The sequence below is a fragment of the Gobius niger genome, assembly GCF_951799975.1.
Source record: "Gobius niger genome assembly, contig: SCAFFOLD_70, whole genome shotgun sequence".
NCBI lineage: Eukaryota > Metazoa > Chordata > Actinopteri > Gobiiformes > Gobiidae > Gobius > Gobius niger.
Window position 1 is genome coordinate 1 of NW_027639235.1, and position 27,178 is coordinate 27,178.

At 42.5% G+C, this 27,178-nt stretch overlaps 1 protein-coding gene across 1 annotated transcript; it reads left to right on the forward strand.

Moving 5' to 3' along the window:
- Positions 1-5,314: 5,314 nt before the first annotated feature.
- Positions 5,315-24,941, forward strand: ppil2 (peptidylprolyl isomerase (cyclophilin)-like 2; the record flags this gene model as incomplete). The annotated part of the gene is made up of 18 exons (XM_079583171.1): positions 5,315-5,439; positions 6,686-6,748; positions 6,869-6,920; positions 7,309-7,360; positions 7,425-7,516; positions 8,296-8,385; positions 10,661-10,736; positions 10,804-10,964; positions 15,586-15,661; positions 15,935-16,041; positions 17,429-17,518; positions 17,689-17,722; positions 19,243-19,360; positions 19,534-19,590; positions 19,906-19,978; positions 20,039-20,101; positions 20,162-20,298; positions 24,828-24,941. Coding segments are annotated over 18 exons (1,566 nt in total), but the record flags the coding sequence as incomplete, so codon positions are not given.
- Between the last annotated feature and the right edge of the window lie 2,237 nt (positions 24,942-27,178).

Consider the following 27,178-nt stretch of genomic DNA (forward strand, 5'->3'; position numbering starts at 1 on the left):
CCTTTAATCAGAGAGGACAGAAAACGCTTTAACCCCTGACTGTAAACACAAACAATCCCTTTAATCAGAGAGGACAGAAAACGCTTTAACCCCTGACTGTAAACACAAACAATCCCTTTAATCAGAGAGGACAGAAAACGCTTTAACCCCTGACTGTAAACACAAACAATCCCTTTAATCAGGAGGACAGAAAACGCTTTAACCCCTGACTGTAAACACAAACAATCCCTTTAATCAGAGAGGACAGAAAACGCTTTAACCCCTGACTGTAAACACAAACAATCCCTTTAATCAGAGAGGACAGAAAACGCTTTAACCCCTGACTGTAAACACAAACAATCCCTTTAATCAGAGAGGACAGAAAACGCTTTAACCCCTGACTGTAAACACAAACAATCCCTTTAATCAGGAGGACAGAAAACGCTTTAACCCCTGACTGTAAACACAAACAATCCCTTTAATCAGAGAGGACAGAAAACGCTTTAACCCCTGACTGTAAACACAAACAATCCCTTTAATCAGAGAGGACAGAAAACGCTTTAACCCCTGACTGTAAACACAAACAATCCCTTTAATCATGAGGACAGAAAACGCTTTAACCCCTGACTGTAAACACAAACAATCCCTTTAATCAGAGAGGACAGAAAACGCTTTAACCCCTGACTGTAAACACAAACAATCCCTTTAATCAGAGAGGACAGAAAACGCTTTAACCCCTGACTGTAAACACAAACAATCCCTTTAATCAGAGAGGACAGAAAACGCTTTAACCCCTGACTGTAAACACAAACAATCCCTTTAATCAGGAGGACAGAAAACGCTTTAACCCCTGACTGTAAACACAAACAATCCCTTTAATCAGAGAGGACAGAAAACGCTTTAACCCCTGACTGTAAACACAAACAATCCCTTTAATCAGAGAGGACAGAAAACGCTTTAACCCCTGACTGTAAACACAAACAATCCCTTTAATCAGGAGGACAGAAAACGCTTTAACCCCTGACTGTAAACACAAACAATCCCTTTAATCAGGAGGACAGAAAACGCTTTAACCCCTGACTGTAAACACAAACAATCCCTTTAATCAGAGAGGACAGAAAACGCTTTAACCCTGACTGTAAACACAAACAATCCCTTTAATCAGGAGGACAGAAAACGCTTTAACCCTGACTGTAAACACAAACAATCCCTTTAATCAGAGAGGACAGAAAACGCTTTAACCCCTGACTGTAAACACAAACAATCCCTTTAATCAGAGAGGACAGAAAACGCTTTAACCCCTGACTGTAAACACAAACAATCCCTTTAATCAGAGAGGACAGAAAACGCTTTAACCCCTGACTGTAAACACAAACAATCCCTTTAATCAGAGAGGACAGAAAACGCTTTAACCCCTGACTGTAAACACAAACAATCCCTTTAATCAGGAGGACAGAAAACGCTTTAACCCCTGACTGTAAACACAAACAATCCCTTTAATCAGGAGGACAGAAAACGCTTTAACCCCTGACTGTAAACACAAACAATCCCTTTAATCAGAGAGGACAGAAAACGCTTTAACCCCTGACTGTAAACACAAACAATCCCTTTAATCAGGAGGACAGAAAACGCTTTAACCCCTGACTGTAAACACAAACAATCCCTTTAATCAGAGAGGACAGAAAACGCTTTAACCCCTGACTGTAAACACAAACAATCCCTTTAATCATGAGGACAGAAAACGCTTTAACCCCTGACTGTAAACACAAACAATCCCTTTAATCAGAGAGGACAGAAAACGCTTTAACCCCTGACTGTAAACACAAACAATCCCTTTAATCATGAGGACAGAAAACGCTTTAACCCCTGACTGTAAACACAAACAATCCCTTTAATCAGGAGGACAGAAAACGCTTTAACCCCTGACTGTAAACACAAACAATCCCTTTAATCAGGAGGACAGAAAACGCTTTAACCCCTGACTGTAAACACAAACAATCCCTTTAATCATGAGGACAGAAAACGCTTTAACCCCTGACTGTAAACACAAACAATCCCTTTAATCATGAGGACAGAAAACGCTTTAACCCCTGACTGTAAACACAAACAATCCCTTTAATCAGGAGGACAGAAAACGCTTTAACCCCTGACTGTAAACACAAACAATCCCTTTAATCAGGAGGACAGAAAACGCTTTAACCCCTGACTGTAAACACAAACAATCCCTTTAATCAGGAGGACAGAAAACGCTTTAACCCCTGACTGTAAACACAAACAATCCCTTTAATCAGGAGGACAGAAAACGCTTTAACCCCTGACTGTAAACACAAACAATCCCTTTAATCAGAGAGGACAGAAAACGCTTTAACCCCTGACTGTAAACACAAACAATCCCTTTAATCATGAGGACAGAAAACGCTTTAACCCCTGACTGTAAACACAAACAATCCCTTTAATCAGAGAGGACAGAAAACGCTTTAACCCCTGACTGTAAACACAAACAATCCCTTTAATCAGGAGGACAGAAAACGCTTTAACCCCTGACTGTAAACACAAACAATCCCTTTAATCAGAGGACAGAAAACGCTTTAACCCCTGACTGTAAACACAAACAATCCCTTTAATCAGAGAGGACAGAAAACGCTTTAACCCCTGACTGTAAACACAAACAATCCCTTTAATCAGGAGGACAGAAAACGCTTTAACCCCTGACTGTAAACACAAACAATCCCTTTAATCAGAGGACAGAAAACGCTTTAACCCCTGACTGTAAACACAAACAATCCCTTTAATCAGAGAGGACAGAAAACGCTTTAACCCCTGACTGTAAACACAAACAATCCCTTTAATCATGAGGACAGAAAACGCTTTAACCCCTGACTGTAAACACAAACAATCCTTTTAATCAGGAGGACAGAAAACGCTTTAACCCCTGACTGTAAACACAAACAATCCCTTTAATCAGGAGGACAGAAAACGCTTTAACCCCTGACTGTAAACACAAACAATCCCTTTAATCAGAGAGGACAGAAAACGCTTTAACCCCTGACTGTAAACACAAACAATCCCTTTAATCAGAGAGGACAGAAAACGCTTTAACCCCTGACTGTAAACACAAACAATCCCTTTAATCAGAGAGGACAGAAAACGCTTTAACCCCTGACTGTAAACACAAACAATCCCTTTAATCAGGAGGACAGAAAACGCTTTAACCCCTGACTGTAAACACAAACAATCCCTTTAATCAGGAGGACAGAAAACGCTTTAACCCCTGACTGTAAACACAAACAATCCCTTTAATCAGGAGGACAGAAAACGCTTTAACCCCTGACTGTAAACACAAACAATCCCTTTAATCAGGAGGACAGAAAACGCTTTAACCCCTGACTGTAAACACAAACAATCCCTTTAATCAGGAGGACAGAAAACGCTTTAACCCCTGACTGTAAACACAAACAATCCCTTTAATCAGGAGGACAGAAAACGCTTTAACCCCTGACTGTAAACACAAACAATCCCTTTAATCAGGAGGACAGAAAACGCTTTAACCCCTGACTGTAAACACAAACAATCCCTTTAATCAGGAGGACAGAAAACGCTTTAACCCCTGACTGTAAACACAAACAATCCCTTTAATCAGGAGGACAGAAAACGCTTTAACCCCTGACTGTAAACACAAACAATCCCTTTAATCAGGAGGACAGAAAACGCTTTAACCCCTGACTGTAAACACAAACAATCCCTTTAATCAGAGAGGACAGAAAACACTTTAACCCCTGACTGTAAACACAAACAATCCCTTTAATCAGGAGGACAGAAAACGCTTTAACCCCTGACTGTAAACACAAACAATCCCTTTAATCAGGAGGACAGAAAACACTTTAACCCCTGACTGTAAACACAAACAATCCCTTTAATCAGAGAGGACAGAAAACGCTTTAACCCCTGACTGTAAACACAAACAATCCCTTTAATCAGAGAGGACAGAAAACGCTTTAACCCCGACTGTAAACACAAACAATCCCTTTAATCAGAGAGGACAGAAAACGCTTTAACCCCTGACTGTAAACACAAACAATCCCTTTAATCATGAGGACAGAAAACGCTTTAACCCCTGACTGTAAACACAAACAATCCCTTTAATCAGGAGGACAGAAAACGCTTTAACTCCTGACTGTAAACACAAACAATCCCTTTAATCAGGAGGACAGAAAACGCTTTAACCCCTGACTGTAAACACAAACAATCCCTTTAATCAGAGAGGACAGAAAACGCTTTAACCCCTGACTGTAAACACAAACAATCCCTTTAATCATGAGGACAGAAAACGCTTTAACCCCTGACTGTAAACACAAACAATCCCTTTAATCAGAGAGGACAGAAAACGCTTTAACCCCTGACTGTAAACACAAACAATCCCTTTAATCAGAGAGGACAGAAAACGCTTTAACCCCTGACTGTAAACACAAACAATCCCTTTAATCAGAGAGGACAGAAAACGCTTTAACCCCTGACTGTAAACACAAACAATCCCTTTAATCAGAGAGGACAGAAAACGCTTTAACCCCTGACTGTAAACACAAACAATCCCTTTAATCAGGAGGACAGAAAACGCTTTAACCCCTGACTGTAAACACAAACAATCCCTTTAATCAGAGAGGACAGAAAACGCTTTAACCTCGACTGTAAACACAAACAATCCCTTTAATCAGAGAGGACAGAAAACACTTTAACCCCTGACTGTAAACACAAACAATCCCTTTAATCAGGAGGACAGAAAACGCTTTAACCCCTGATTGTAAACACAAACAATCCCTTTAATCAGAGAGGACAGAAAACGCTTTCACCCCTGACTGTAAACACAAACAATCCCTTTAATCAGAGAGGACAGAAAACGCTTTAACCCCTGACTGTAAACACAAACAATCCCTTTAATCAGGAGGACAGAAAACGCTTTAACCCCTGACTGTAAACACAAACAATCCCTTTAATCAGAGAGGACAGAAAACGCTTTAACCCCTGACTGTAAACACAAACAATCCCTTTAATCAGGAGGACAGAAAACGCTTTAACCCCTGATTGTAAACACAAACAATCCCTTTAATCAGAGAGGACAGAAAACGCTTTCACCCCTGACTGTAAACACAAACAATCCCTTTAATCAGAGAGGACAGAAAACGCTTTAACCCCTGACTGTAAACACAAACAATCCCTTTAATCAGAGAGGACAGAAAACGCTTTAACCCCTGACTGTAAACACAAACAATCCCTTTAATCAGGAGGACAGAAAACGCTTTAACCCCTGACTGTAAACACAAACAATCCCTTTAATCAGAGAGGACAGAAACACAAACAATCATCTGTGTCACTTACGGAGCTGAAATACTTGACCTGGTTTCTCTTCTGCTTTGTAGTCATTCCTCAGGCCAACTTCCGACGGCTCTCCTTCGATCACTGCAGGTAAAGGCGTGAACCAAGCACTTTGTGTGTTTGTGAAAGGTGTGATTATAAAGAAACATAAATGTGGTTTGTGTGTGTGTGAAAGGTGCGATTATAAAGAAACATAAATGTGATTTGTGTGTGTGTGAAAGGTGTGATTATAAAGAAACATAAATGTGGTTTGTGTGTGTGTGAAAGGTGTGATTATAAAGAAACATAAATGTGTGGTTTGTGTGTGTGTGAAAGGTGCGATTATAAAGAAACATAAATGTGATTTGTGTGTGTGTGAAAGGTGTGATTATAAAGAAACATAAATGTGGTTTGTGTGTGTGTGAAAGGTGTGATTATAAAGAAACATAAATGTGTGGTTTGTGTGTCTGTGAAAGGTGTGATTATAAAGAAACATAAATGTGGTTTGTGTGTGTGTGAAAGGTGTGATTATAAAGAAACATAAATGTGTGGTTTGTGTGTCTGTGAAAGGTGTGATTATAAAGAAACATAAATGTGGTTTGTGTGTCTGTGAAAGGTGTGATTATAAAGAAACATAAATGTGTGGTTTGTGTGTCTGTGAAAGGTGTGATTATAAAGAAACATAAATGTGGTTTGTGTGTCTGTGAAAGGTGTGATTATAAAGAAACATAAATGTGTGGTTTGTGTGTCTGTGAAAGGTGTGATTATAAAGAAACATAAATGTGGTTTGTGTGTCTGTGAAAGGTGTGATTATAAAGAAACATAAATGTGGTTTGTGTGTCTGTGAAAGGTGTGATTATAAAGAAACATAAATGTGGTTTGTGTGTCTGTGAAAGGTGTGATTATAAAGAAACATAAATGTGTGGTTTGTGTGTCTGTGAAAGGTGTGATTATAAAGAAACATAAATGTGGTTTGTGTGTCTGTGAAAGGTGTGATTATAAAGAAACATAAATGTGGTTTGTGTGTGTGTGAAAGGTGTGATTATAAAGAAACATAAATGTGGTTTGTGTGTGTGTGAAAGGTGTGATTATAAAGAAACATAAATGTGGTTTGTGTGTGTGTGAAAGGTGTGATTATAAAGAAACATAAATGTGGTTTGTGTGTGTGTGAAAGGTGTGATTATAAAGAAACATAAATGTGGTTTGTGTGTGTGTGAAAGGTGTGATTATAAAGAAACATAAATGTGTGATTTGTGTGTGTGTGAAAGGTGTGATTATAAAGAAACATACATGTGGTTTGTGTGTCTGTGAAAGGTGCGATTATAAAGAATGTGGTGATTTTCATGCTTGTTTCCAGTTTGTCTCTTCAGCCGTTCGAGTATCCGGTCTGCACCAAAGAAGGACACGTGTTTGACCTGCTGTGAGTGCAAATGCCCGGTCAAACACACGCATGTGCTCACAAACACACACAAACACAACTTTACAGCAGATGAATCCTTTAGTCTCAGAAGAGGCCGTTTCATTGTTTATTGTCTTTCAGGAGCATCATGCCATGGATTAAAAGATACGGGACCAATCCCATCACAGGAGAGGTGAGCAGTGGACACGACCCCGGGTTCATGACCTTTTTGTTGCTTTTACAACTGGACGATGGAGGAAATAATGCTGTGTGATCACTTTGTTTCTTTTCGCTTCATAAAAGTGTCCAAAATTAATCTCAAACTGCAAAAAAGTCAGTTTGTTGTTGAATAAAACGTGTCCAAAAGAGCGAAATATTGAGACGTGTTAAACCTCCAGCTCCTTCCTCTTCACACTGTTAGAACTGCTGCTCTTTTCGTACCATTGTTCCTCTAGTCGGTAAAGTGGACTTGTGTCGAGCTCAGCGAATGAAAAATAATAAATCATTGTTTTGATGGCCGTTCTGACCCACTTTCACCCTGCACTTACATAATGCAACTTTTCTGATCTGGTTTTGTGCAGAAGCTTGAAGCCAATGCCCTGATCAAGCTCAACTTCGCCAAGAACAGTGACGGTTAGTATGTGGATCCATGCGTGTTAAAGCCGTGTTCATGAACTAAACGTGTTTCTGTTTGCAGGAAAATACCACTGCCCTGTCATGTACAACGTCTTCACAAATAACTCCCACATCGTCACCAACAAGGTCACAGGAAACGTGTACTCCAACGAGGTATTTCCTTTTCCTTTGTGAAACCATCTGTGGAGTCTCGGAGAGCGATGAACGAGCACGACGGGGCATGAACGTGCACGACGGGGCATGAACGTGCACGACGGGGCATGAACGTGCACGACGGGGCATGAACGTGCACGACGGGGCATGAACGTGCACGACGGGGCATGAACGTGCACGACGGGGCATGAACGTGCACGACGGGGCATGAACGAGTCGACTTCACGGGTCCAGCTCCGTTTAGACCAGATGACCAGTGTAATCACGCCTCATTTTAATGTCATGACTGTGTTTCGGTGGAACAGTAAACGGCGTTGCTAGCAGCCGGTTAGCGTTCTAGCGCTGCACATACAGGTTAGCGTTCTAGCGCTGCACATACAGGTTAGCGTTCTAGCGCTGCACATACAGGTTAGCGTTCTAGCGCTGCACATACAGGTTAGCGTTCTAGCGCTGCACATACAGGTTAGCGTTCTAGCGCTGCACATACAGGTTAGCGTTCTAGCGCTGCACATACAGGTTAGCGTTCTAGCGCTGCACATACAGGTTAGCGTTCTAGCGCTGCACATACAGGTTAGCGTTCTAGCGCTGCACATACAGGTTAGCGTTCTAGCGCTGCACATACAGGTTAGCGTTCTAGCGCTGCACATACAGGTTAGCTCTGAGCTGAAGTCACCGCGGCGTGATATTTATCGACTGTTCACGCCGGAGCCTCTACGAGCGTCAAAGCCAAACTGGTTCTGGATCCTTCTGTAAAACCTGTGTTTATTTGAACTTTCCAGGCTGTGGAGCAGCTCAACATCAAAACCAAGAGTTTCAAAGACCTGCTGACGGACGAACCTTTCACCAGGAGAGACCTCATCACGCTACAGGCATGTACTTTACACTCGTCACGCTACAGGCATGTACTTTACACTCGTCACGCTACAGGCATGTACTTTACACTCGTCACGCTACAGGCATGTACTTTACACTCGTCACGCTACAGGCATGTACTTTACACTCGTCACGCTACAGGCATGTACTTTACACTCGTCACGCTACAGGCATGTACTTTACACTCGTCACGCTACAGGCATGTACTTTACACTCGTCACGCTACAGGCATGTACTTTACACTCGTCACGCTACAGGCATGTACTTTACACTCGTCACGCTACAGGCATGTACTTTACACTCATCACGCTACAGGCATGTTCATAACACTCGTCACGCTACAGGCATGTACTTTACACTCATCACGCTACAGGCATGTTCATAACACTCGTCACGCTACAGGCATGTACTTTACACTCGTCACGCTACAGGCATGTTCATAACACTCGTCACGCTACAGGCATGTTCTTTACACTCGTCACGCTACAGGCATGTACTTTACACTCGTCACGCTACAGGCATGTTCATAACACTCGTCACACTACAGGCATGTTCTTTACACTCGTCATGCTACAGGCATGTACTTTACACTCATCACACTACAGGCATGTTCTTTACACTTGTCACGCTACAGGCATGTACTTTACACTCGTCACACTACAGGCATGTTCTTTACACTCGTCATGCTACAGGCATGTACTTTACACTCATCACACTACAGGCATGTTCTTTACACTTGTCACGCTACAGGCATGTACTTTACACTCGTCACACTACAGGCATGTTCTTTACACTCGTCACGCTACAGGCATGTACTTTACACTCATCACACTACAGGCATGTACTTTACACTCGTCACACTACAGGCATGTTCTTTACACTCGTCACGCTACAGGCATGTACTTTACACTCATCACGCTACAGGCATGTACTTTACCCTCATCACGCTACAGGCATGTTCATAACACTCGTCACGCTACAGGCATGTACTTTACACTCATCACGCTACAGGCATGTTCTTTACACTTGTCACGCTACAGGCATGTACTTTACACTCGTCACACTACAGGCATGTTCTTTACACTCATCACGCTACAGGCATGTACTTTACACTCATCACGCTACAGGCATGTACTTTACACTCATCACGCTACAGGCATGTACTTTACACTCGTCACGCTACAGGCATGTTCTTTACACTCGTCACGCTACAGGCATGTACTTTACACTCATCACACTACAGGCATGTACTTTACACTCATCACGCTACAGGCATGTTCTTTACACTTGTCACGCTACAGGCATGTACTTTACACTCGTCACACTACAGGCATGTTCTTTACACTCATCACGCTACAGGCATGTACTTTACACTCGTCACACTACAGGCATGTTCTTTACACTCATCACGCTACAGGCATGTTCTTTACACTCGTCACGCTACAGGCATGTACTTTACACTCGTCACGCTACAGGCATGTACTTTACACTCATCACGCTACAGGCATGTACTTTACACTCATCACGCTACAGGCATGTTCTTTACACTTGTCACGCTACAGGCATGTACTTTACACTCGTCACACTACAGGCATGTTCATAACACTCGTCACGCTACAGGCATGTTCTTTACACTCGTCATGCTACAGGCATGTTCATAACACTCGTCACGCTACAGGCATGTTCTTTACACTCGTCACGCTACAGGCATGTTCTTTACACTCGTCACGCTACAGGCATGTTCTTTACACTCATCACGCTACAGGCATGTTCATAACACTCGTCACGCTACAGGCATGTTCTTTACACTCGTCATGCTACAGGCATGTTCATAACACTCGTCACGCTACAGGCATGTTCTTTACACTCGTCATGCTACAGGCATGTACTTTACACTCGTCATGCTACAGGCATGTTCTTTACACTCGTCATGCTACAGGCATGTTCTTTACACTCGTCATGCTACAGGCATGTACTTTACACTCGTCATGCTACAGGCATGTTCTTTACACTCGTCATGCTACAGGCATGTTCATAACACTCGTCACGCTACAGCTATGTACTTTACACTCGTCACGCTACAGGCATGTTCTTTACACTCGTCATGCTACAGGCATGTACTTTACACTCGTCACGCTACAGGCATGTTCTTTACACTCGTCATGCTACAGGCATGTTCTTTACACTCGTCACGCTACAGGCATGTTCTTTACACTCGTCATGCTACAGGCATGTTCATAACACTCTCTCTTCTTCTTTTTATCACCGCAGGATCCCACTAATCTGGACAAGTTTAATGTTTCGAGCTTCTTCCATGTGAAAAACAACCTGAAGGTGTTGGATCCAGGTGAACCTCAGCTCGTCTCACACAGAAGCCGTGTTTCTGCACAAATCTAATCCGTGTTTGTTTGTAGAGGAGGAAAAGGCGAAACTGGACCCGGCGTATCACCTGAACAGCACTAACCTGGAGACCAGGGAGACTCTGGCCGAGCTCTACAAAGAATATAAAGGAGACGAGCTGTTGGCGTCGACCATGAAGGAACCGGCGGCCAAGAAAACAGACAAGTTCAACGCAGTGAGTGAAGAAAACAGACGAGTTCAATGTAGTGAGTGAAGAAAACAGACAAGTTCAATGTAGTGAGTGAAGAAAACAGACGAGTTCAATGTAATGAGTGAAGAAAACTTAAGTTCAATGTAGTGAGTGAAGAAAACAGACGAGTTCAATGTAGTGAGTGAAGAAAACAGACAAGTTCAATGTAGTGAGTGAAGAAAACAGACGAGTTCAATGTAGTGAGTGAAGAAAACAGACGAGTTCAATGTAGTGAGTGAAGAAAACAGACAAGTTCAATGTAGTGAGTGAAGAAAACAGACGAGTTCAATGTAGTGAGTGAAGAAAACAGATGAGTTCAATGTAGTGAGTGAAGAAAACAGACAAGTTCAATGTAGTGAGTGAAGAAAACAGACGAGTTCAACGCAGTGAGTGAAGAAAACAGACGAGTTCAATGTAGTGAGTGAAGAAAACAGACAAGTTCAATGTAGTGAGTGAAGAAAACAGACGAGTTCAATGTAGTGAGTGAAGAAAACAGACGAGTTCAATGTAGTGAGTGAAGAAAACAGACAAGTTCAATGTAGTGAGTGAAGAAAACAGACAAGTTCAATGTAGTGAGTGAAGAAAACAGACAAGTTCAATGTAGTGAGTGAAGAAAACAGACGAGTTCAATGTAGTGAGTGAAGAAAACAGACGAGTTCAATGTAGTGAGTGAAGAAAACAGACGAGTTCAATGTAATGAGTGAAGAAAACAGACGAGTTCAATGCAGTGAGTGAAGAAAACAGACGAGTTCAATGCAGTGAGTGAAGAAAACAGACGAGTTCAATGTAGTGAGTGAAGAAAACAGACGAGTTCAATGTAGTGAGTGAAGAAAACAGACGAGTTCAATGTAGTGAGTGAAGAAAACAGACAAGTTCAATGTAGTGAGTGAAGAAAACAGACGAGTTCAATGTAGTGAGTGAAGAAAACAGACGAGTTCAATGTAGTGAGTGAAGAAAACAGACGAGTTCAATGTAGTGAGTGAAGAAAACAGACGAGTTCAATGTAGTGAGTGAAGAAAACAGACGAGTTCAATGTAGTGAGTGAAGAAAACAGACGAGTTCAATGTAGTGAGTGAAGAAAACAGACGAGTTCAATGTAGTGAGTGAAGAAAACAGATGAGTTCAATGTAGTGAGTGAAGAAAACAGACGAGTTCAATGCAGTGAGTGAAGAAAACAGACGAGTTCAATGCAGTGAGTGAAGAAAACAGACGAGTTCAATGTAGTGAGTGAAGAAAACAGACGAGTTCAATGTAGTGAGTGAAGAAAACAGACGAGTTCAATGCAGTGAGTGAAGAAAACAGACGAGTTCAATGTAGTGAGTGAAGAAAACAGACGAGTTCAATGTAGTGAGTGAAGAAAACAGACGAGTTCAATGCAGTGAGTGAAGAAAACAGACGAGTTCAATGTAGTGAGTGAAGAAAACAGATGAGTTCAATGTAGTGAGTGAAGAAAACAGACGAGTTCAATGTAGTGAGTGAAGAAAACAGACGAGTTCAATGTAGTGAGTGAAGAAAACAGACGAGTTCAACGCAGTGAGTGAAGAAAACAGACGAGTTCAATGTAGTGAGTGAAGAAAACAGATGAGTTCAATGTAGTGAGTGAAGAAAACAGACAAGTTCAATGTAGTGAGTGAAGAAAACAGATGAGTTCAATGTAGTGAGTGAAGAAAACAGACAAGTTCAACGCAGTGAGTGAAGAAAACAGACGAGTTCAATGTAGTGAGTGAAGAAAACAGACGAGTTCAATGTAGTGAGTGAAGAAAACAGACAAGTTCAATGTAGTGAGTGAAGAAAACAGACGAGTTCAATGTAGTGAGTAAAGAAAACAGACGAGTTCAATGTAGTGAGTGAAGAAAACAAACAAGTTCAATGTAGTGAGTGAAGAAAACAAACAAGTTCAATGTAATGAGTGAAGAAAACAGACAAGTTCAATGTAGTGAGTGAAGAAAACAGACGAGTTCAATGTAGTGAGTGAAGAAAACAGACGAGTTCAATGCAGTGAGTGAAGAAAACAGACGAGTTCAATGTAGTGAGTGAAGAAAACAGACGAGTTTAATGTAGTGAGTGAAGAAAACAGACGAGTTCAATGTAGTGAGTGAAGAAAACAGACGAGTTCAATGTAGTGAGTGAAGAAAACAGATGAGTTCAATGTAGTGAGTGAAGAAAACAGACAAGTTCAATGTAGTGAGTGAAGAAAACAGACGAGTTCAATGTAGTGAGTGAAGAAAACAGACGAGTTCAATGTAGTGAGTGAAGAAAACAGACAAGTTCAATGTAGTGAGTGAAGAAAACAGACGAGTTCAATGTAGTGAGTGAAGAAAACAGATGAGTTCAATGTAGTGAGAGAAGAAAACAGACGAGTTCATTGTAGTGAGTGAAGAAAACAGACGAGTTCAATGTAGTGAGTGAAGAAAACAGACGAGTTCAATGTAGTGAGTGAAGAAAACAGACAAGTTCAATGTAGTGAGTGAAGAAAACAGACAAGTTCAACGCAGTGAGTGAAGAAAACAGACGAGTTCAATGTAGTGAGTGAAGAAAACAGACGAGTTCAATGTAGTGAGTGAAGAAAACAGACAAGTTCAATGTAGTGAGTGAAGAAAACAGACAAGTTCAATGTAGTGAGTGAAGAAAACAGACGAGTTCAATGTAGTGAGTGAAGAAAACAGATGAGTTCAATGTAGTGAGTGAAGAAAACAGACGAGTTCAATGTAGTGAGTGAAGAAAACAGACGAGTTCAATGTAGTGAGTGAAGAAAACAGACAAGTTCAATGTAGTGAGTGAAGAAAACAGACGAGTTCAACGCAGTGAGTGAAGAAAACAGACGAGTTCAATGTAGTGAGTGAAGAAAACAGACAAGTTCAATGTAGTGAGTGAAGAAAACAGACGAGTTCAATGTAGTGAGTGAAGAAAACAGACGAGTTCAATGTAGTGAGTGAAGAAAACAGACAAGTTCAATGTAGTGAGTGAAGAAAACAGACAAGTTCAATGTAGTGAGTGAAGAAAACAGACGAGTTCAATGTAGTGAGTGAAGAAAACAGACGAGTTCAATGTAGTGAGTGAAGAAAACAGACGAGTTCAATGTAGTGAGTGAAGAAAACAGACGAGTTCAATGTAATGAGTGAAGAAAACAGACGAGTTCAATGTAATGAGTGAAGAAAACAGACAAATTCAATGTAGTGAGTGAAGAAAACAGACGAGTTCAATGTAATGAGTGAAGAAAACAGACAAATTCAATGTAGTGAGTGAAGAAAACAGACGAGTTCAATGTAATGAGTGAAGAAAACAGACGAGTTCAATGTAGTGAGTGAAGAAAACAGACGAGTTCAATGTAGTGAGTGAAGAAAACAGACAAATTCAATGTAGTGAGTGAAGAAAACAGACGAGTTCAATGTAATGAGTGAAGAAAACAGACGAGTTCAATGTAGTGAGTGAAGAAAACAGACGAGTTCAATGTAGTGAGTGAAGAAAACAGACAAGTTCAATGTAGTGAGTGAAGAAAACAGACGAGTTCAATGCAGTGAGTGAAGAAAACAGACGAGTTCAATGTAGTGAGTGAAGAAAACAGACGAGTTCAATGTAGTGAGTGAAGAAAACAGACAAGTTCAATGTAGTGAGTGAAGAAAACAGACGAGTTCAATGTAGTGAGTGAAGAAAACAGACAAGTTCAATGTAGTGAGTGAAGAAAACAGACGAGTTCAATGTAGTGAGTGAAGAAAACAGACGAGTTCAATGCAGTGAGTGAAGAAAACAGACGAGTTCAATGTAGTGAGTGAAGAAAACAGACGAGTTCAATGTAGAGAGTGAAGAAAACAGACAAGTTCAATGTAGTGAGTGAAGAAAACAGACAAGTTCAATGCAGTGAGTGAAGAAAACAGACAAGTTCAATGTAGTGAGTGAAGAAAACAGACGAGTTCAATGTAGTGAGTGAAGAAAACAGACGAGTTCAATGTAGTGAGTGAAGAAAACAGACGAGTTCAATGTAGTGAGTGAAGAAAACAGACGAGTTCAATGTAGTGAGTGAAGAAAACAGACGAGTTCAATGCAGTGAGTGAAGAAAACAGACAAGTTCAATGCAGTGAGTGAAGAAAACAGACAAGTTCAATGCAGTGAGTGAAGAAAACAGACGAGTTCAATGTAGTGAGTGAAGAAAACAGACGAGTTCAATGTAGTGAGTGAAGAAAACAGACGAGTTCAATGCAGTGAGTGAAGAAAACAGACAAGTTCAATGCAGTGAGTGAAGAAAACAGACGAGTTCAATGTAGTGAGTGAAGAAAACAGACGAGTTCAATGTAGTGAGTGAAGAAAACAGACGAGTTCAATGCAGTGAGTGAAGAAAACAGACAAGTTCAATGCAGTGAGTGAAGAAAACAGACGAGTTCAATGCAGTGAGTGAAGAAAACAGACAAGTTCAATGCAGTGAGTGAAGAAAACAGACGAGTTCAATGTAGTGAGTGAAGAAAACAGACGAGTTCAATGCAGTGAGTGAAGAAAACAGACAAGTTCAATGCAGTGAGTGAAGAAAACAGACGAGTTCAATGTAGTGAGTGAAGGAAAACCGTTGTTTCAGCTCTAGTGCTAACACTCAGACTCTCCTGGTCTGTTTCAGGCTCACTATTCCACAGGCAGAGTGTCGGCCTCGTTTACCTCCACAGCCATGACACCGACCACGATGCACGAAGCCGGTGAGTCGCTCCTCACGTCCACATGAAGGGGATCACACATGTGTGATTATGGCATTAGTTCTTCTGGGTGTCTGATGTTGATTTATGGACTCAATGGTTCCATGTTGGGCTTAAAAAGCAAAGAGCAAATGAATTACTGAAACTGAAACCTCTTCTGAGCAGCATAATGTGGTCAAAGGAGTGGGAGATTGTTCATCAAAGTAGACTAGAGACGAGACAGACGGCTGAACTTAAACTATAAACCAAAGTATCTCTTTGTACTTTGTGTTTCAGATGCCATTGCAGACGACACTGTGCGTTACCAGTATGTGAAGAAGAAGGGCTACGTACGTCTGCACACCAACAAAGGAGACCTGAATCTGGAGCTGCACTGTGACAAGGTGCGCCCCCTGCTGGCTGCACATTAACCCTTACCCTTTATGTGACAGCGTGTGCTCTTCTATAAGGGGTTAGATGTTATCCACCAGTTGTTTTGTTTGGATAAACTAACGCAGTATGTGTTAGTACTGGGTGCACTTTGCCTTTGGAGCAGCTCTTCTCCAGTTCCTCCATTTCCTCCAGTGTTAGAAATAGAAAAAATAGAAATAGACCTAAACTGAAGAGGCACCGAGAACTCTGAAGGCAGCCAGGTTTCCTTCTGAAACGTGCAGCTCAGGTGGACCCACAGCAGCTCAGGTCGGTCCACAGCAGCTCAGGTCGGCCCACAGCAGCTCAGGTGGGTCCACAGCAGCTCAGGTGGGCCCACAGCAGCTCAGGTGGGTCCACAGCAGCTCAGGTGGGCCCACAGCAGCTCAGGTGGGCCCACAGCAGCTCAGGTGGGTCCACAGCAGCTCGGGTGGGTCCACAGCAGCTCAGGTGGGCCCACAGCAGCTAAGGTGGGTCCACAGCAGCTCAGGTGGGCCCACAGCAGCTCAGGTGGGCCCACAGCAGCTCAGGTGGGCTCACAGCAGCTCAGGTGGGTCCACAGCAGCTCAGGTGGGTCCACAGCAGCTCAGGTGGGCCCACAGAAGCTCAGGTGGGTCCACAGCAGCTCAGGTGGGCCCACAGAAGCTCAGGTGGGTCCACAGCAGCTCAGGTGGGCCCACAGCACCAGTTGTGGTGAACAGCTCTGGGCTCATTCTACTCATTAGGACATAGTCGGAACATGTAGGGGAGGAAAGTACTTAGTTTTAACATTTTTAAACTCTGTATAGTCCCCTTAAACTTTATCTATTAACTATAAACTACTAAGTGTGTATGTATAATTTGTGATGTCACATCAGGGCTTAGCCGAGGGGGCAGAAAACCTCTCCCAGGAATCATAGTTCTTCACTTTTTAGCCCTTTTAAGTTGGACTATAAAGAGACACACCAATAACAGTCATCACTGGCCCAAAGGTACAGAGTGTAAAGTACAATATTCTGGCTTTCTTTAATGAAAAATATGGGGAAAAAGGCAAGCCAAAATCGGGTTCTTATTGTTATTTTTCACAACAAATCTTTCAGTGGAAGCAGCAAAACCGCGCTTGCTGCTAACGTTATGGCGTGATAGTATGAAGCTAATGTTAGCTTCCTGGGTTGCATTGTCTGTATTTATGTTCTGTTGAACCACTTTGCTCCATGTCTCGGTCTTTATTTTGTAGAAAAATATAGCGTTTGTTAAAGTAATGGAGGAGAAATGGGAGAATTGTTGTTATTTCTCTACTTTGTTTTTCCTCTGGCTGCTGTGAACATGACCATATATGGACGATAAGCTCAGGTGTCTCATTTGTGTCTTTCATTTCCTTAGATTCCCATCGCTGGAGAAAACTTCATTAAGCTTTGCAAAAAGGGTTATTATGACGGCACAGTGTTCCACAGGTCCATCCGCAACTTCATGGTACGTTCTTTCCTTACGTATCGCACTAGGTGACTTTGTTTAGCTTCTATTCGGATTCATATTTGAGCCAGATTCCAAAACAAAAACCTCATGGATTTGATGCATCATTAAACAGGCAGAAACTATCAGGAGGCGTGAAGGTCTGAAGGTTCTGCTGTGTCTGTTTGCAGATCCAAGGCGGTGACCCCACAGGCACTGGCACAGGTGAGCGTTTCCTCCTCCTCTGTTTGGCCTGTGAGGATCAGTGGGAAATGAAACGTGAGCCGAGAGCAGGGCACAGTTAGATGATACCAGGGTGGGATCAAAAAATGTTCTAGGTACGACTGGTATGAAAGGAAAGTATCGAAAGCAAATACCAAAAAAATGAAATCTTTAGATGCAGCTTTTGATACTGTTGGTCAAAAATGGGGCGGGACTGAGGAGGAAAAGAAACACAATTGTTAAGTTAAAAAACTGAAACACAAGGGGAAGAAAACAGTGGAAATGTTGGAATAATTGGGAGTGGAGAAGGGATGAGGCGATTAACAATAATATTGTAGGAGTAACAATAATATTGTTAATCGCGATAAAAAATGTGGTAATTAATCGATCGTTATATTTTTGGATTATCGTGCTCGAAGATAATCGCTAAATCCATCAGAACCAGTGCCGGTAACTTTACCGGGAGTGGTTACGTCTCCATGGAGCCTGAAGTCGGCAGTATTAAGGTTAGGGTTAGGGTTAGGGTTAGTAGGTTAGCTCCTCATTACCCACTGTGTCGAGCTCCAAAATGTTGCACAGTGTTCCTTTAAATACTTACTTTATGTCCCTCTCAATATGACGTTGAATATTTAATAATCGTCCAATCCCATCATTTCTACAATTTCTGTGAGTTTTGTTCAAACCAGCACGGTAGCGCAGCGGTTAGTGCCTCCGTTTCACAGCTAGAAGGTCCCGGGTTCGATTCCCACCAGGACGGGCCTTTCTGTGTGGAGTTTGCATGTTCTCCCCGTGTCTGCGTAGGTTTCCTCCGGGTACTCCGGTTTCCCCTACCACTAAAACATGTGCAATAGGTGACTCCTCCAGCCAGGTGATTCTGACCATCAGCCTCCACATCATGGAGCCGGGTCCCCGGGCGTGGGGGCCACTGCTCCTGACGGGTCGCCCCACAGCAGCGAAGGATGGGTTGAAAGCAGAGGACAAATTTCCCTACGGGGACAATAAAGTAAACAAACAAACAAACAAACAAACAAACAAACAAACAAACAAACAAACAAACAAACCAAAGGCAAATATTGTTAATCACAATTATTTTGGCCAAGATTATCGTGACCCCAAATGTCATCATCGTCCCCTCCCTATGTGGGAAGAACTAGTTATAAACCAGTGAGAAAAGGAATAAATGAATAGTTTAGGTATTTTAACTTAACAATTGTGTTCAGGAAAACTGTGCTTCACTCAAATCTATAAACGTCCCGAGCTGAGGGCCTTTTGGCCAATGTAATGCCTCATTTGAAAGCTAAGACCTACAAAACTTATCGTAACCTTTTTTTTAATCATTCTTGGTGTTTTTGCAGTGTTTTGGTCACTTTTGCGTTTAGATTCAGGTAATTTCAAACTTGAGTAAATGCGCTCAGGTCATGTGGGGGTTAAGGGGTTAGATATAAGACGATATGTGTTTATTGGTACTACCTTTATAATGTGTTAAATGTGTACTGTGAAGCTTCTCCTCTTGTGTTTTTCAGGAGGAGAATCCTGCTGGGGAAAACCCTTTAAAGATGAATTCCAGGTCAACTTGTCGCACACTGGCCGCGGCATTCTCAGTATGGCCAACTCTGGCCCAGACACCAACAAATCTCAGTTGTAAGTCATTTTATATTTAAAAACATGTGGGGAAAAAGCCGTGGAACAGCTCCGTGTTTTAATGTGTACAATAACTCCAGTATTTAACCTTTTTAAAATGTTTTTTATTGCTGCTAATCCTGTGATTCTTAGCGATATTACATTGTAATGATCCTGTGGTGGTTTGTCCTCAGCTTCATCACCTTCCGCTCGTGCGCGTATCTGGACAGGAAGCACACGGTGTTCGGGAGGTAAGACCTGTCTGTATAATCACTATATTTATAATCACTATATGTTTAAGTGCTGTTTATGAATGTATCCATTTTTCCATTATTTTGTACATTTTAACACAAATGAACCTTTGGGCAACAGTTGTCAGAGTAAGTTTCATCTGTAAGACCAGACTTTGTATAAAACTAGATTATTTCATGTCAAATGATGCATTTTGTAAATTTAAAATGAAGAGTAAATGTTGGAGTGCCCGAGATTGTTTCATTCAGCTGCAGAAGGAAACGATCCTCTGTCTACATGGGTGTTGGTTACATTGCAGTGGGATGTGTGTGCAGGGTCGTGGGCGGGTTCGAGGCGCTCACAGCGATGGAGAATGTGGAGAGTGACCCTAAATCAGACAAACCAAAGGTCTGGACACTTTACGTGGTGTTAAGTTTGTACAGTTCCTCATGACTGCATCTGTAACAGGAGGAGATAAAGATCGTGACAGCCTCCGTGTTTGTGGACCCGTATGAAGAGGCTGACGCTCAGGTGAGGCTGAAGCTTTGATGGTGCTTAGGCACTTCATGTGGACGCTGTGGCTGTTTACAGATCGCTGCAGGGCGGGAGAAAGAGCTGCGACGGCTGGAGGAGGAGAAGCAGGCCAGTCATTCAGCCAAAGCCAAAGAGGACAGCAAACCCAAGACCTTCAAACAAGGCGTGGGCAAATACATCAACCCATCAGCAACGTGAGTCCATCACAAACACATCTGACCATCTGCAACGTGAGTCCATCACAAACACATCAAACCATCAGCAACGTGAGTCCATCACAAACACATCAAACCATCAGCAACGTGAGTCCATCACAAACACATCAAACCATCTGCAACGTGAGTCCATCACAAACACATCTGCAACGTGAGTCCATCACAAACACATCAACCATCTGCAACGTGAGTCCATCACAAACACATCTGCAACGTGAGTCCATCACAAACACATCTGACCATCAGCAACGTGAGTCCATCACAAACACATCTGACCATCAGCAACGTGAGTCCATCACAAACACATCTGCAACGTGAGTCCATCACAAACACATCTGCAACGTGAGTCCATCACAAACACATCAGACCATCTGCAACGTGAGTCCATCACAAACACATCAGCAACGTGAGTCCATCACAAACACATCTGACCATCTGCAACGTGAGTCCATCACAAACACATCAAACCATCAGCAACGTGAGTCCATCACAAACACATCAAACCATCAGCAACGTGAGTCCATCACAAACACATCAGCAACGTGAGTCCATCACAAACACATCAGACCATCAGCAACGTGAGTCCATCACAAACACATCAAACCATCTGCAACATGAGTCCATCACAAACACATCAAACCATCAGCAACGTGAGTCCATCACAAACACATCTGCAACGTGAGTCCATCACAAACACATCAAACCATCAGCAACGTGAGTCCATCACAAACACATCAGACCATCTGCAACGTGAGTCCATCACAAATACATCAAACCATCAGCAACGTGAGTCCATCACAAACACATCTGCAACGTGAGTCCATCACAAACACATCAGACCATCTGCAACGTGAGTCCATCACAAACACATCAGACCATCTGCAACGTGAGTCCATCACAAACACATCAGACCATCTGCAACGTGAGTCCATCACAAACACATCAAACCATCAGCAACGTGAGTCCATCACAAACACATCAGACCATCTGCAACGTGAGTCCATCACAAACACATCAGACCATCAGCAACGTGAGTCCATCACAAATACATCAAACCATCAGCAACGTGAGTCCATCACAAACACATCTGCAACGTGAGTCCATCACAAACACATCAGACCATCTGCAACGTGAGTCCATCACAAACACATCAGCAACGTGAGTCCATCACAAACACATCAGACCATCAGCAACGTGAGTCCATCACAAACACATCAGCAACGTGAGTCCATCACAAACACATCAGACCATCAGCAACGTGAGTCCATCACAAACACATCAGACCATCAGCAACGTGAGTCCATCACAAACACATCAGACCATCTGCAACGTGAGTCCATCACAAACACATCAACCCATCTGCAACGTGAGTCCATCACAAATACATCAACCCATCTGCAACGTGAGTCCATCACAAACACATCAGACCATCAGCAACGTGAGTCCATCACAAACACATCAGCAACGTGAGTCCATCACAAACACATCAGACCATCAGCCTCATTCATAAAGATCAACCACAGCCTCACGAGCGGTTTGGTCGTATTTATAAAAATCTAACTGAAACATTACACATTGATACAGATGGCCACTTTGAATATTCCATATATGGACATGTTTGAAGCAGCCAGAGGGAAAACAACCATTAATTAACATTGTATTTTTATACTAAATGAAGACAGAGACACGGACAGGTGCAAAGTGGTTCAACAGGCCATAAATACTTTAACAGACAATGCTAACCAGGAAGCTAACGTTAGCTTCATGCTTCATATGCTAACTGCAGCTGCCGTTTCTTTTGCTTCTACTGAACAACCTGCTGTGGAAACATCCACATGACTTGACTTTATTGGTGTGTGATAAGACGCAGTAGAAGCAAAAAACCTCACTCGTTGGCTGCTTCGAGCGTGACCATATATGGGCAGTTCCAAACATGGCGTCGATCTATTTTACTAACCCTTACCATTTTTCTCTATACGTGAAGGTTTGGTGTTTTGTTCGTGCTCTTATAGTCCAGTTTCAAATGTTTTCTCTGCACTTTGCCCTGTGATCATTGAGTTCTATTTAGAGTCTTATACTATATATAGTGTAGTGTGTATATATATTAGGGTGGTCCTTAAATTCTGACTTTCAAAATTTCATCCTCCCACCCTCCCAATAGATTCTCCCTTAGTAGAAACTAGTTGGTACCAAATATCTCCATGATTGGTCAATATTTAGGGTATGCTCAAAGCGACTCAAGTTTCAATAATAGGCGAAATTACAAACATTTTCATGTTTTCATGTTTAAATATATATTGCTGTTAAACACAAGAATGACAATTAAAGTGCTTGTTAAAGTCATCAGTAATTAACCAATGCCGTCTATAGACGTCAATTAGGTTTTTCAATGGGAACAGCTGCAGGAAAGCCTTGAGCATGTCTGGAGTTAAAATCTTAGTTGTGCTGCCTAATTCTGCCACCTAGTGACTCAATAAAAGAACTACAAGTTATTTTATTGAGTCACTAGGTGGCAGCATTGCTCTTTCGTTTTCTCAGCTTTTTGGTCAGAAAACAGCATTTTGGGCGATTTCACCTATTTTCTACGGACGATTACTAAAGAATGGAAAGAGGTACAAACAAAATCTTTTTTTAGATGAAAGAAGAGAGTCTAATCTTTCTTTTGGTGGGTTTTATGTTGACACAAAACAGTAGCACAGCGGTTAGTGCTTGTGCTTCACAGCTAGAAGGTCCGGGTTCGATTCCCACCAAGGACGGGGCCTTTCTGTGTGGAGTTTGCATGTTCTCCCCGTGTCTGCGTTGGTTTCCTCCGGGTACTCCGGTTTCCCCTACCACTAAAAACATGTACAATAGGCCAGGATGTATGAGAGTGTGTTTGAGAGTGCGCATGGACGACAGATGAAAATTAGCCTAAGGCTACAATCCGGTGTGGCTTGTTCATTAACTTGCACTGTCCCTACCAAATAAACCATAAATAAATCGACCCAGACCTAAATTTTCTGTGGGTCTTTAAAAAACAGTCAAAATCCTGACAAACCCCTTGCAGTGGGGAGCTCTCTGATTTGAAAATGACTGGCAGTCGATGAGTTAAAGAGCTATAGGCAGTGTTCTCAAGGATTGGCAATGTCATGTCAGTGATAGTTTGCTTGCGAGATGTTCATAGCTCCACCGCTCTATGTGTCGTTTGAATACGTGGAAGCAAGACCCTTGATCACTGTTGCCTTCATTGAATCGAGATACAGTGTGTGGTGTTTTGTGACGACCTGTAGGACAAACTGTGTCTGTTTCTCATCCTTGTTAATCAAGGCATCGTACTCCTGCTTCAGTGCGACTCCTCATTCGGCAGTATCGTTGACAACGCGAAGTTCGCGGACCACTTCTTCAGATAGTCTGCGTTTGATTCCCAAATCTGGACTTGTTGCCAGCAAAGAGTTGGGGAGTAAAGAATCTCAAAGAAATTGCATGTGTTGCTGGTACCAAAATCCCTCAAGCCTTTTATGGCCTATTGTGGACTGGTTGATTGCAATTCGTTTTGCAGGGTCCTTTTGTGCACTGTGACTTAGTTGCTTAATCATAGCCCTTTTCTCAGCTGCATCAAATTCTGGATCAAAAAAGGCAAGGGCCACCAACTCTTCGCTTAGGTACCAGAGGTGACCAAAGTTTCTTGAAGGCACCCAATGACAATGATGAGCCGATTTTGATGAGGAGCTTCAACAGACGCAAGTCACCTGCGGGGAACCATGGGATAGGAACCATGACTTGACGTATGCTGATACTCCCAACACACAGAAGTTGCCAAGTTCTTGTCTTTCTCTGTTGGTCAGTTTGAAGCCAGCATATCTGAAGATAAACATTTTTAGTGTGTAAATCAGCCGTGCCATGAAAGAGCACGGTGTATGGCACCTGGCTTCATGAACGTTATACCACGTGATGGTACTCCTCCCAGAAGCACTATAAACCGTCTTTTCACTTCAAAAAGTATGAAGAAAAGAAAATGCCTTGTACTCATATGGGTATTGACAAGTACTTATATCAAAGTACTCATACTCATATCAGTTTTAGAAAAAGTGTCATCGGTGCATCCCATGAACAACATATGCAGGGATAATAATTAAGTAAAATTTAAATTATCACACATAGACTTGACATTCATTTTAAGGGCTGTTCATACAGAGCATGTCGCGTGGCGCATCTTCGTCTTTCCGGATAGAAAACCTCAATGCATTCCTTGACAGCTGTTTCTACTGAGCGCGTACGACGCCACAACACAGTCTTCTTGCATTTCTCTCTTTCTACTAACTTCAACCGGCTTGAGCATACCCTAAATACACTCTGATCTGCAAAATAATTGGTAGGAATTGGTTTCTAATGGGGTAGTACCTGATAGGATGGTGGGAGCAACAAAAAAAACATTTTTATTTTTTTCATTGAGATAAGGACCACCCTAATATATATATATATATATATATATATAAAACTATAACTGGAACTTCCCTGTGTCTCTTTAGGAAACGTCCGGCCGAAGACGACAGTGGACCGTCCACCAGCGCGTCCTCAGGGAAAAAGCCCAAAGTCAGAAGCACCTTTGGAGACTTCAGCTCATGGTGAACTTCACCGACTCGTCTGTTTAAGGAACTTCATTTTGTTTTAATTCATTTTGTCTGTTAAGAAATTAAAAACTTTTTACCCTGATCGTCAAATCTTCACTTTGTGCTTGAAAAATACTGAGCCTTATATTTATTTGGGCAAATGAAAGAGACACTTTACTTTACTTTACTTTACTTTACTTGGGCCTTATTCATCGATAGCTGATGTTTTAAGCAAAATAAGTCTTTTTTTTTTCGTCTCTCAAGTCGCCTATAGCTAAAAATGTATTATTATAGAAAAGGTTTCAATCGTATAAATGTATAGGAATATAAAGCTTGACCGATGTTTTTAAACCTGTTGAACTGTAGCACCAGGGGGCGCTGTTATTCTGGACATTCATGTTTAGTCAGTTCTTAGGGTGCTCTTGTAAAGGGTTAGGGTGCTGTTGTAAAGGGTTAGGGTGCTCTTGTAAAGGGTTAGGGTGCTGTTGTAAAGGGTTAGGGTGCTGTTGTAAAGGGTTAGGGTGCTCTTGTAAAGGGTTAGGGTGCTGTTGTAAAGGGTTAGGGTGCTGTTGTAAAGGGTTAGGGTGCTGTAAAGGGTTAGGGTGCTGTTGTAAAGGGTTAGGGTGCTGTTGTAAAGGGTTAGGGTGCTGTAAAGGGCTAGGGTGCTGTTGTAAAGGGTTAGGGTGCTGTTGTAAAGGGTTAGGGTGCTGTTGTAAAGGGTTAGGGTGCTCTTGTAAAGGGTTAGGGTGCTCTTGTAAAGGGTTAGGGTGCTGTTGTAAAGGGTTAGGGTGCTGTAAAGGGTTAGGGTGCTGCTGTAAAGGGTTAGGGTGCTGTTGTAAAGGGTTAGGGTGCTGTAAAGGGTTAGGGTGCTGTTGTAAAGGGTTAGGGTGCTGTAAAGGGTTAGGGTGCTGCTGTAAAGGGTTAGGGTGTTGTTGTAAAGGGTTAGGGTGCTGTTGTAAAGGGTTAGGGTGCTGTAAAGGGTTAGGGTGCTGTTGTAAAGGGTTAGGGTGCTCTTGTAAAGGGTTAGGGTGCTGTTGTAAAGGGTTAGGGTGCTCTTGTAAAGGGTTAGGGTGCTCTTGTAAAGGGTTAGGGTGCTGTTGTAAAGGGTTAGGGTGCTGCTGTAAAGGGTTAGGGTGCTCTTGTAAAGGGTTAGGGTGCTCTTGTAAAGGGTTAGGGTGCTGTTGTAAAGGGTTAGGGTGCTGTTGTAAAGGGTTAGGGTGCTCTTGTAAAGGGTTAGGGTGCTCTTGTAAAGGGTTAGGGTGCTGTTGTAAAGGGTTAGGGTGCTCTTGTAAAGGGTTAGGGTGCTCTTGTAAAGGGTTAGGGTGCTGTTGTAAAGGGTTAGGGTGCTCTTGTAAAGGGTTAGGGTGCTGCTGTAAAGGGTTAGGGTGCTGCTGTAAAGGGTTAGGGTGCTGTTGTAAAGGGTTAGGGTGCTGTTGTAAAGGGTTAGGGTGCTCTTGTAAAGGGTTAGGGTGCTGTTGTAAAGGGTTAGGGTGCTCTTGTAAAGGGTTAGGGTGCTGTTGTAAAGGGTTAGGGTGCTCTTGTAAAGGGTTAGGGTGCTGTTGTAAAGGGTTAGGGTGCTGCTGTAAAGGGTTAGGGTGCTGTTGTAAAGGGTTAGGGTGCTGTTGTAAAGGGTTAGGGTGCTCTTGTAAAGGGTTAGGGTGCTGTTTAAAGGGTTAGGGTGCTGTTGTAAAGGGTTAGGGTGCTGTTTAAAGGGTTAGGGTGCTGTTTAAAGGGTTAGGGTGCTGTTGTAAAGGGTTAGGGTGCTGTTGTAAAGGGTTAGGGTGCTGTTTAAAGGGTTAGGGTGCTGTTGTAAAGGGTTAGGGTGCTGTTGTAAAGGGTTAGGGTGCTCTTGTAAAGGGTTAGGGTGCTGTTGTAAAGGGTTAGGGTGCTGCTGTAAAGGGTTAGGGTGCTGTTGTAAAGGGTTAGGGTGCTCTTGTAAAGGGTTAGGGTGCTGTTGTAAAGGGTTAGGGTGCTCTTGTAAAGGGTTAGGGTGCTGTTGTAAAGGGTTAGGGTGCTGTTGTAAAGGGTTAGGGTGCTCTTGTAAAGGGTTAGGGTGCTCTTGTAAAGGGTTAGGGTGCTGTAAAGGGTTAGGGTGCTGTTGTAAAGGGTTAGGGTGCTCTTGTAAAGGGTTAGGGTGCTCTTGTAAAGGGTTAGGGTGCTGTTGTAAAGGGTTAGGGTGCTCTTGTAAAGGGTTAGGGTGCTGTTGTAAAGGGTTAGGGTGCTCTTGTAAAGGGTTAGGGTGCTGTTGTAAAGGGTTAGGGTGCTCTTGT